General features: G+C 46.5%; 1 protein-coding gene across 2 annotated transcripts; it reads left to right on the top strand.

Moving 5' to 3' along the window:
* Positions 1-202: 202 nt before the first annotated feature.
* On the top strand, positions 203-7,698 carry RETREG2 (reticulophagy regulator family member 2). Of its 2 annotated transcripts, none has more exons than XM_069732762.1 (10): positions 203-397; positions 511-1,304; positions 1,485-1,591; positions 2,243-2,273; positions 2,527-2,665; positions 3,189-3,273; positions 3,350-3,481; positions 4,537-4,631; positions 5,145-5,280; positions 5,968-7,698. In XM_069732762.1, exons 2-10 carry the CDS (start codon positions 1,033-1,035, stop codon positions 6,423-6,425), a joined length of 1,455 nt encoding a protein of 484 aa, XP_069588863.1. In that variant the 5' UTR covers positions 203-397; positions 511-1,032; the 3' UTR covers positions 6,426-7,698. The 2 variants fall into 2 exon arrangements, with proteins under 2 accessions (XP_069588863.1, XP_069588865.1); XM_069732764.1 differs by having other exon boundaries at positions 209-314; positions 398-1,304.
* The last annotated feature ends 4,113 nt before the right edge of the window (positions 7,699-11,811 follow it).

Raw genomic sequence — 11,811 nt, 5'->3', positions numbered from 1 at the left:
ACGGACAGGGGTGAAAGGCGAGGACGGACAGGGGTAAAAGGCGAGGACGGGCAGCGGACAGGGGTGTAAGGTCAGGACGGGCAGCGGACAGGGGTGAAAGGCGAGGACGGACAGGGGTGAAAGGCGAGGACGGACAGGGGTGAAAGGCGAGGACGGACAGGGGTGAAAGGCGAGGACGGACAGGGGTGAAAGGCGAGGACGGACAGGGGTGAAAGGCGAGGACGGACAGGGGTGAAAGGCGAGGACGGACAGGGGTGAAAGGCGAGGACGGACAGGGGTAAAAGGCGAGGACGGGCAGCGGACAGGGGTGTAAGGTCAGGACGGGCAGCGGACAGGGGTGAAAGGCGAGGACGGACAGGGGTGTAAGGTCAGGACGGGCAGCGGACAGGGGTGTAAGGTCAGGACGGGCAGCGGACACGGGTGAAAGGCGAGGACGGGCAGCGGACAGGGGTGTAAGGTCAGGACCGGCAGCGGACAGGGGTGTAAGGCGAGGACGGACAGGGGTGTAAGGTCAGGACGGGCAGCGGACAGGAGTGTAATGTCAGGGTGGACAGGGGCATAAGGTGATGACGAGCAGCAGACAGCGGTGGACAGGGACATCCGGTTAGGAAAGGCAGCGGACAGGGGTGTATGGTTAGGGGGGGTGTAAGTTTGGAGGTTCAGGTTAGTAAAGTTTTGGTCACAGATTACTCAGTTCTGGTGACACCACAAGTGTTCTGGGACAATCAGCTGCGCTGTGGTTATTTTTTAGTTTGGGCTCCGATGGAGGGTCAGTGATGATTTTGGTAATTGTGGCGCGTCATTTAATCCTCTTCATTTTCACATCTGGTGACAATATGTAGAAGGGGCCTCCGGCCACCCGCACATCTGACACTTGGGTTGGTGGAAGCTGCAGGGAGGGATTAGCACAAGGGGTATGTTGCAGAGCGACTGGAGAGGAGCCGCATCGTGTCGGAGGATTGGCAGAGCGTTTGTCCTGTGGAGATATAGAAAGTGCTAGAAGACTACGTCAGATTCACACATCAGATCACAATGAGCAGCGCAGCTGAGCCGTCAGCTCCTGGGCCAAGGAAGATGCCCAAAGAAGAAGTGGCACTTTGGTCTTCAGTAGATCCAGCTCAGGGTGACGAAAAAAGTGTCCGTGACTCTGGTGCCTCAGAGGAAGACATGAAATCTTTGGAGGCCAGTCTGCATCAGCGACTGAGCGAATGGGGCCCACTGATTACGGCCGGACAGCGGCTTTTAGTGTGGGAGCAGCCGTTGCCTAGTCTGCTGACGGCAGCTGCTCTGCATGGGGCTTTTTGGTGAGTCTTCCACCCCACCTTCCCCCAGTCAAAAATGGCTGATAACAGGGAACATTAGAATGCAGCTGCATAGTGTCTCTGTGCATTTATAAAATGGGGGTACCTTTTTAAGTCTTATGTAGTCGCAGCAGTTGTTTTCTCTCCTTCACATATGATTCAATTTCTTTGTCTTTCTTGCAGGTTGTTTTCTTACCTGTCTCTCAGACCTGTTTTTTTATTGAGCTTCTTTCTGCTGTGTCTGCTGGGTGTGGATCGCTGGAAGCCGTGGCTGCTCAATCACTGCAGAGGTGAATCTTGTGTAATGTGTGGAGCAATTGCATAAGTCAACACGTATCAATAGAAAACAAACCCATTCCTGCTCTGTGCCATACTGTTTTGACGGGTGGTACAGCGTTTGGATGGGACTGTATCAGAAACAGAAGTTGTAAGACGTAATATACCACTACATGTCATGGGAAATGGCAACTGCAGCCACCATGGTAGAAGGCCCTCGGCACCAATCGTTTGAGATGTCATGAATGCTAAACTCCATAGGAGATTGCGGAGAATTATACAAGCAACTAAAGGATTGCCGTTCCAATTCCCCAGTGGCAGATTGGGTATAAAAATGTTAAAACAAAAGTAAAATAAACTGTTTAGAAAGTAAAAAAATAACATTCACATCATCCCCCGCTCTATTCCAAATAAAGATAATGAAAAAGCATTATATGTGAATAATTGGTATTACCAGTTTTGATTTGTCAAAATCTAAAATTATACATGAACAATCTCCAAATGTGCAAAAGTCTCTCCTCACTGACTTACTGGTTGTGTGGATTCGATGCCGTGTCCCACCACCCCGACGCGCGTTTCGTACACACTTCTTCAGGGGGCGTCAAAATGAAATGTGTTGCTAAATCTGTACAGCTTTTATTAATGACGTGTCTTCTGTTTTACAGCTCAGTCTCGTGGAGATCCAGACGCCGACAGGTATAATGGTCTGATGTCATCTGTCCTCCTGGGGGCTCTGTATCTTATTCTAGCTCCTGGGATACAATGATCAGATACTATAATTTGATGTTTAAGCAGACTAATGATTATCTGAGAAGCCACCTATACAGGGCGCTAAACACCACTGTTATTCCCACTTCATAGATTTGTATTGCTATATATTGAGGCATCCCCAGTTTTTCCTGTAATTTCTGTAATGCAGGAATTAATCAGGTTTGTTGTCTGTTTGCAGTGAGACTACGGTTGGAGGGACGGGCCATCACCGCTTGTTGAGTCTAGCGGAGCTGTGCCACTGCCTGGCCGAGACATGGTTCACCTCGCAGCAGTTCCTCCAGGAGCTGCTGCTCTACAAAAAGCAAAACCCCGGAAAGGTGAGGAGAGACTCTGCAAAGGGAGGTTTACAAAAGCTGTATTCATCAATAGGGCAGAAAATTAAAGGGGCAAATTACATTGTTGTTCCCTATTGCCATTTATACAGTGGCTAATGGGGGTGTATCTGGAGTATGCTCATACCTTCTTACTTTTTCCTGTGTTGAGTTTTTTTTCACAGCAGGGCCTCAAAAAAATATTTCTGCTGCCCAGTCCTAAGGCCCATGCTGACGCTAACAGCCTTGGGCATCAGGGCACGAATCCTGGCTAATAAAATTAGTCTTTGATCCTGTGATGGGCATCACAACCGATCTTGGAATCATTGTAACAACTTTATTTCTTTGTCAATCATGCTCTTCTCACCCCTGTTACATCATGTGAGTCTCAGTCTAAACAAAAAAAAAAAAAATGCCCCTGTGGGTGTGATTAGAGGAAAGGGCCACTGCTGAGATGAATGAGGCCCCGGAGGCTGGTGGTTTCACTTCCACACGGAGGGCTTATTCGGTCTTTCTTCTTTCTCTGCAGTTCTGTGTGATGGTGTGCTCGTGCTGTGCCGTGCTCGCTGTTGTCGGACACTACGTTCCTGGCATTATGATTTCCTATATTATATGTAAGAACTGAGTATGTGTCATATCTGTCCTGTACATGATGAGACGCAGACGTGACTGCAGCTTTCTTTATTGCAGTACTCAGCGTGCTGCTGTGGCCTCTGGTCGTGTATCGGGAACTCATCCAGAGGATGTACACTGCTCTAGAACCCGTCCTCATGAAGTTGGACTACAGCATGAAGGGAGAGGACCTGCCACGTTCTCATAAGAGTAAGTGCCGGGGGTAGAAGGTGTAGTCATTCCTGTGATCCTAAATGGCACGCAACAGCTTTAAAGAGGTCCTAATGGGGATATTGCGGCATCTCAGAAGCCTTTCTAATATACTAGCCAGCAAGTGAACAGACAGTTCTTGAAATTGAAGTGTTGGAAGCAGGAAAAAAAGGCAAAAGTAATGATCTCAGCGGCTGACACAGACCAAACTGTCATAGGCGGACGATTGCATCAGTGCATCTCCCAAACAGAAGATGTTGTCAAGTGTTCCCGGTATACAGCGGGTCTTGTGTGATGTTCCCGGTGTACGGCGGATCTTGTGGGGTGTTCCTGGTGTACGGTGGATCTTGTGGGTTGTTCCTGGTATACGGCGGGTCTTGTGGGTTGTTCCTGTATACGGCGGGTCTTGTGGGGAGTTTCCGGTATACGGCGGGTCTGGTGGGGCGTTTCCGGTATACGGCGGGTCTGGTGGGGAGTTTCCGGTATACGGCGGGTCTGGTGGGGAGTTTCCGGTATACGGCGGGTCTTGTGGGTTGTTCTTGGTATACGGCGGGTCTGGTGGGGAGTTTCCGGTATACGGCGGGTCTGGTGGGGAGTTTCCGGTATACGGCGAGTCTGGTGGGGTGTTTCCGGTATACGGCGAGTCTGGTGGGGTGTTTCCGGTATACGGCGAGTCTGGTGGGGTGTTTCCGGTATACGGCGAGTCTTGTGGGATATTCAAAGTGTAAAGTGACTCTTGTGGGGTGTCTCCTTATAAATCAAGACTTATCGGGTGTTCCAGATATACAGGATTAGTATTTTACCAAATATCATCCAAGAAAGGAGAACTTTAGGCAGGGTCATAGCGGCACTTGTCGTATTGATGCTCCGTAGTAATAACTGTGCCCTTCTTGTCACATCCAGCAGTAGAGTGAATGTAGAGAAAATTACCAATCACACAGCATCGCAGCTTTGATAAAAAGATGTCAGGACACGTGGAATATTACACAAGAGGTGATTGTTTCCAATTTCTAGACTGTTCATGTTTTTTTATTATTATTTTTCATACTTTTCAGAAAGACAAACCAAGAAGGAGCCAGAAGAAGGACAGGAAGTGTCGGCAGATACAGACAGTGAGAGCGAGATTGAGCTGTCCGGCTTCTCTCCTGAGGTGGGTACACAGGATCACATCAGGTCCGACTTCTCTAATCTGCATCTGGCTGCACTATGGCAGCATTGAAGTTAACGTCTGTCCTTATCACTCATGGTCCCTCTGAGACCCCCAGTGCTCTATTTATGAGAGAGCATTCAGGATGATTAAGGCTATGATTCCATGGTCAGGAAACCTTCAGGATTTGCTGTGGATTGGACGCTGCGTACAGCCATAGCGTCCAATCAGTAGCATCCAGATGTTACAGCATAGTGGAGGGGATTTTATGAAATCCCATGTCCACTATGAGTGCAGGGCCGCATCCGGCGGCCCTGTGTAACCGGACATTCGGCGCGTCTTTATAGACTGCAGCATGTCTATTTATCTTGCAGAGACCCTCAATTTCCGCAAGATAAATAACCCAGTCTATGAATACGATGCAGGGATTCCATATGTGTTCACCGTGCATAGAACAGGGGGCAGCGCTTTGGGCTGAGCGGGGTAGACATAGCCTTACTGTTTGTTCTTTTGCAGCTGGACGTGAGAATCACCGCCTTGGCCCTGTCCATTACCGACTCTGAATTGTCGGATGAAGAGGCTTCTATACTGGAGAGCGGAGGATTCTCAGTATCCAGAGCAACGACACCGCAGCTGATCGATATGTCAGAGGGTACGATATTAGTGCATGGTTACATTAATGTCCTCCTACTATACATAGACGGCAGTGTCACTGGCAATACCAGTCTGTCCACATGTAGACAACCTAAAGGGGTTGTGCAGCGCCTCTCGTTACAGCTTTGGAGATTCTGTTTCAACCTGACCAAAACCGCGGCCAAGGCAACAAACCGATACCCAAGCATTGTCCTAATCCAAATAATAGGACATGTGCATGATAGCTGCTGGATATCAGAGTCCTGCCCAGCATTTGTGGGGGAAAAAGAGGCGCTTCACCACCCTTTAAAGGACATATGTCAGATGATTTATACTTAATAAATCATACACAGCTCCAGGATGAGAAATGAGGTAAAGTGTATCTATGTGGCTGCAGATCAATGTAGATTGGGAAACTTGCAAATTGAACAGGGATGTTTGTAGTCAGTAACTAAGGAAACACTTAAATCTGCAGCAGGGCTGTATACAGAAGACATTAGACTGACAATTAGAAGTCATTGTTAACAAAACTTGCTGAAGTGGACGCAGCCTTTAAGTTTTATCGTCATCTATTCCAATAATACCAGAAATAATCAGGCCAGCAGAATTCGCGCTACCACACAACCCCTGTCAGTGGTGGATTTGCAGCCAGCATCCTCATTAAAATTGTTTGGGGCTTTTTCCTTAGCGGTTTCTCTGTTTTTAGATTTGGACCAGCAAGGTGCCGTCTCTGAAGATCCCCCTCCTGCAGACCCTATAGAGTCCCCGCTGTGGCGGAGGCCTGGTGACAATGAAGAGAAGCGTTTACCACCTTCTGAGATGCCACCGCTTTTACCAGTGGAACAACTCACCCTACATCCAGAAGAGCTGTTGCCCTCACTCACCTCACCCCTGCATTTTGTCAACACGCACTTCAATGGGAAAGGTCAGCCGCCCCAACAGGAAGGTGAGATCTACCCCCCGAGTGAGGACGCTGGCGGTGGAGCCATCACCACGCCGTCTTTAGCCAATATGGACCCTTCAGCGCCTGTTGAGCCTGGGGGAGATGGGGAGGATTTTGAGCTTCTGGAACAGGGTGAGCTCGATCTAATGCGGAAGGAGCTGGAGGAGGCCGAGAAGCAATTAACCTCTTCTAAATCCCATCAGCAAGGGCCGGATTCTTAAGGCCGGCGAGGAGGAGCGAAAGTTTGTCTAACTTTTTTGCAAATGGCGTCCTCTGCAGCATGGAAGTGGTATGACATGTGGGCATTGACCGAAAAAAGCACAGATTATCGCCAACCATCTCCCTCGAGAAGACTCTTATTTACTTACTGCCCCCACCCCATCCCGGCCTTTTCATTTATAGTGTTATTGCATTAACTTACTAGGCTTGCTAACCTCCGAAGCTGCTGAGAACCTCACGAATTGAGAAAAAAACGCTGAGATATTGTACGAGTGTTACCTCGGGTTTGGACTTTTTTTTTTTTTGTAGCATCCCTCCCTCAAAAGAAAAAAAAAAAAAAAAAGCAGCCGCTGTGTGGTCACCCAACCCAGTTCCATCTTCTCCTGTTACTGTTATATTTGAAAATGCTTTCCAGTATTGATCCTGAGTTGCATATCTTATACTCCAGTCACAACCAAGGCTGCAGTCATTGGTAAATTTAGAAACTATCAGCGCAAGTCTTGGTGTAAACTTTTACATCCCCCACAGTGCAGAACACCGGGCACAGTCATCCAACTAGAAAGATCCACATTCTGAATGCAGCTTTGGATGTGAATAAGGTACAAACTCCAAATCAACTAACCTGCAAACCTAATCGGTAGTGTATAAATGGAAATCGTAAAGGAGTTTAAGGTCCCCTTGTGTGAGGGCAACACTCTACCCCATGAGGGTAACAGAGGCTGCGGGCACAGGACTGAGCACCAGTTGTCTACGTCCATCTTACATCCGCTCATCTCACTCATATTATCCTGTGATTATTTAGGACAATGATTACAAGGTAATGGGAATGTAGGAGAACGACTCCTCAGGATTTGCCCTCCTGATAGATCCAGTCTCTTCAGAGGAAGCGATGATCCTACTGGCCACTCTCTGCTGATCGCATCTTTTAAAATCTGATGTTTAAGAATAGTTTTTAGCGTTAATATTTATTACAATGTTTTAGAGATACAGATCTGATTCTGATGATTTCTTGCAGCACCTTCCAATATGGCTCCATGAATACTGAAGACGCCTCAATAATGTTTCTTTTAAATCGGACTCTTTCTGAACACACGTGCAAGACTTGTGATTATTTACATGTAAAAAGCCGATGTCCACCTCTGACTTGCACAGTTCACCTACAGATATAGCCTACATGTAAAGTGCAGTCACTGTGTACATACATTACATTACTGATCCTGAGTTATATCCTGTATTATACTCCAGAGCTGCACTCACTATTCTGCTGGTGCAGTCACTGTGTACATACATTACTGATCCTGAGTTATATCCTGTATTATACTCCAGAGCTGCACTCACTATTCTGCTGGTGAAGAATAGTGAGTGCAGCTCTGGAGTATAATATAGGATGTATTTCAAAAAACCTGATCTGCACATCCAAACATAGACACAGTGTGAACAGGTGCTGAACCCAGAGTCGCCAACTCGTATATAATCAAACAAATAGGGCAGCACACTGCAGCGCCAAAACATGCAAACTTGAAAACACGAAATTTTTTTAAACTGCATTACTGCACTAGAAATATGAAAAATGAGAGCTTTTAGCGCATAAAAATGGCCAATTTTATGTGTACCTCGTAGCCACGTTACGGCATCTCTCTTATACGAGGTCCTACTCTAAACCTACCTCTCTGAGAATAAACGTCTCCATCTGAATGGGTACATGTGAAACCTCTCCTTGGACTCAAATTCTCTCTCACTGTGGAGGGGTATTGGACCTACTATAATTTTTGAAATGTATTCTCTAGCCTTCTGATCGTGCACTCCCTGCCTCCTAGCTTCAGGTGTTTTAATTATAGTAGGTCCAATACCCCTCCACAGTGAGAGAGAATTTGAGTCCAAGGAGAGGTTTCACATGTACCCATTCAGATGGAGACGTTTATTCTCAGAGAGGTAGGTTTAGAGTAGGACCTCGTATAAGAGAGATGCCGTAACGTGGCTACGAGGTACACATAAAATTGGCCATTTTTATGCGCTAAAAGCTCTCATTTTTCATATTTCTAGTGCAGTAATGCAGTTTAAAAAAAATTCGTGTTTTCAAGTTTGCATGTTTTGGCGCTGCAGTGTGCTGCCCTATTTGTTTGATAATATAGGATGTAACTCAGGATCAGTAATATAACGTATGTACACAGTGACTGCACCAGCAGAATAGTGAGTGCAGCTCTGCAGTATAATACAGGATGTAACTCAGGATCAGTAATGTAATGTATGTACACAGTGACTGCACCAGCAGAATAGTGAGTGCAGCTCTGGAGTATAATGCAGGATCAGTAATGTGATTTATTTACAAAGTCCTTTATGTTCGTCGTACATTATGTCTGTAAATGAGCTGTATACAGGGTCAGAGGTGGATAAAGCCTTTTAAGATGTAGGTCACTCTGTAGGGGTTGATAAGCCAATGTTGGGGCGCAGGTTTCCTCTCCTCCCCGGTGTGAGTGTATGTGGTGTGGGAGCAGTCGCATCTCTGTACTGTGTACATGTCTGTAGCGGTGACCTAGCTGTATCTGTAAGTCTGTGTGTAGGTGTGCGGCTATGGAAAAGTACAATTTCTATGTGTGTACAGTGTATAATAATATGATTAACACCCTCCCCACATACTCTTCCCCCCCCCCCCCCCCCACCAAAAAAAAGTGAAATAAAGAGCAATGTATTTAGCTTCCGCTCCTCTCAGAAGCCGCTGCATTGTTGTGTGACTACAACATCCTTCCTCGGATCTTTCTTTCGCTCTCTCCGATCGTGTCCTTGTACGCACGATAAACCCCAAACATTATCCAGTACCAGTGTAATAATATCACAGGTGCCATGCTGGTCATTAAAAATCCTTTCCATTCATGAGACTGGAGGGATATTTTATTGTCTTAGCTGCTCATCGCCTAGGTTATTGGCCACTTCTGCAGTCTATCAGCAGTGTCCGGTTTCCTAGGCAAGAATCACCCTAATTACAAGCTTTTTGTAAGTGCTGCTCTGCATCTGGTTGAGCTCTGCATCCGACCACCTTATACTGCAGCGGCAAAGCTGCTCCTGCTTACAGCATCGAAAAGTGCACCGCCCAGGCCACCGGCTCTACCTGTCAATCATCAGGAGCACAGTGCTTTCCTGCAAAAAGGAAGCCGACAGGCAGAGGAACTGTGCGCTCTTGAAGATTGATAATAACCTTTAATTCTGTCCTCTGATTGGCTGCAGAGATCATGAGACATAACACTATCACATGACCCCTGGAAATAGCTGCACTGACGTTGGAGAGGTGGTGCTAGTCTGCTACGTATGTACTTTTTATTTATTTTTACATTTTATGTGGGTGCAAATAAGAAGTGGTGGACAATCCCTTTAAGCCTGGCATGTAGCTGAAGAGTCGCACTTTACAGTTAAAGGGGTATTCCAGTTACACATAAAAATGATCATTTGTAAAGTGAAAAGTTGAACAATTTCCAAGCAATGATTTTCTTATCAGCTCCTCATGGGTGTTAAGAGCTCTGCTTGCTGTGAATCCTCCTGGTGGATTCTGTCCCAGCCATGTGATGTGACACTGTACCAGGGATGTGACAGCAGGTGGCACCATAATTTTTATTTATTGGGGACATGCCCGATTTTATCAGGATAGTGAGAGTGCTCGCTGAGTCATGCTTCCATCACTCTCACACTTGGTTAGTGTAGCGCGTAGAGAACGTTCAGATTAGCGGGAGCATTTTCTGGACTGGTGATTTCATCATTGCGCGTATGTGATCTGCTCCATCCTGATAAGGTAGTGGTGACAGTGCGTGGACTGACGTCAGTAGATCCTTCCATGGAGCGAAGAGTCCAGCACGGCTGCGCTCACCAGTGCCTGTACATGGGGGCAGATATATAATGCAGCTACTTTTTTGCCACTTGTTTAGGGAAAAAGAGGTTGAGTAAAGCCAGGATCAGAGACAACTCAGATCCCAGATGTTACTACATGATTTTTTTTTTTTAACTCCTAGTTAGCTGGCTCAGTTTGTGGTAAAAAAAAAAATATATATATTCCCGTTTCCTGATCCAGCGTTGTCTCCCGTGGTGCCATGATCACTATTATTTGGGTGAAATAGTGACGACGCTGCAAGCAATCCCTGAGATTAGCAGCTTATGCCATCTACATCGGCAGAGCCTCTCAGTGATTGGCAGCGGCGCTGTCCGCGTGATGTTAGTACAGTGTGTGTGTAGCGTACTGTACATGGATATTTGTACTTCCTAAATTATTTTCTGAAAAAAAAAAATGGCATAGGATCCGCCTATATTTTATTAACCAGCAGAGGGAAAGCCGACGACTGGGGGCTGATGTTTATAGCCTGGAAAAGGGGTTATACCTATGGAGCTTCCCAGGCTATTAATATCAGCTCACAGCTGTATTCTTAGCTTTTACTGGTTATTAAAATGGGGGACCCCCCCCCAAAAAAAAAAATGACATAGGGTCCCCTATATTTAATAACTAGCAAAGGCTAAGCAGACAGCTGTAGGCTGATATTAATAGCCTAGGAAGGAGCCATGGTTATTGCCCCCTACTAGACTAAAGACATCAGCTCTCAGCCACCCCAGAAATGGCGCATCCATAAGAATAAAGTCCTTTAATTGGAAGATGAAACAGACTCCTTTCAATGAATCTAAATAAAACCATACGCCAACGTCCTTCTAACTGAAAGTAATATCCCCTGTAAAAGAATTAAAATAATAAACAACCATATTCCTCACCTGTCTGATGAGAAGATAATCCATTTGTCCCATGACGCGTTTATCTCTGCTACATTTAGGCTACGTGCACACGTTGCAGATTTTCTGCGGATCCGCAGCGTTTTTTTGCGGTGCAGAAACACTGCAGATCCGCAATTGATTTACAGTACAATGTAAATCAATGAGAAAAAAAAAATGCTGTGCACACTTTGCGGAAAATCCGCTGCGGTTTAAAAGAAGTAGCATGTCACTTCTTTTTTGAGAATCTGCAGCCTTTTTGTACCCATTCCATTATAGAAATCCGCAGGGATAAAAAACGCAGCAAATCCGCAAGGAAACCGCAGCAAAAATGCGACAAATCCGCAGCCGCGTTTTCTGCCAGGAGAGGCAGAATCCGCACCAGAAATTCCTAATCCGCAATGTGTGCACATAGCCTTAGATGGCAGGCTGCATTGTTGCATGATGAGGCTATACAGCCTGCCATCCAGCAGAGACACAGCTGTGAATGCTTGCTCAGCGCCTCGCGGTGAACGCCTTTCATCTCACTGACGGCAATGCGAGCGTGAGAACTTTCACAGCCAATTAACTCCTTTGAACTAACTGACACCAGTGCGAATGACATTAGAACTCTTCCCACAGCGCTCGTGCTGACGTCCGTGAGTTGAC

The sequence above is a fragment of the Ranitomeya imitator genome, chromosome 7 (genome assembly GCF_032444005.1).
Source record: "Ranitomeya imitator isolate aRanImi1 chromosome 7, aRanImi1.pri, whole genome shotgun sequence".
Lineage (NCBI taxonomy): Eukaryota > Metazoa > Chordata > Amphibia > Anura > Dendrobatidae > Ranitomeya > Ranitomeya imitator.
Note: the sequence above shows the minus strand (reverse complement) of the source record. Positions and strands in the feature narration are given on the sequence as shown.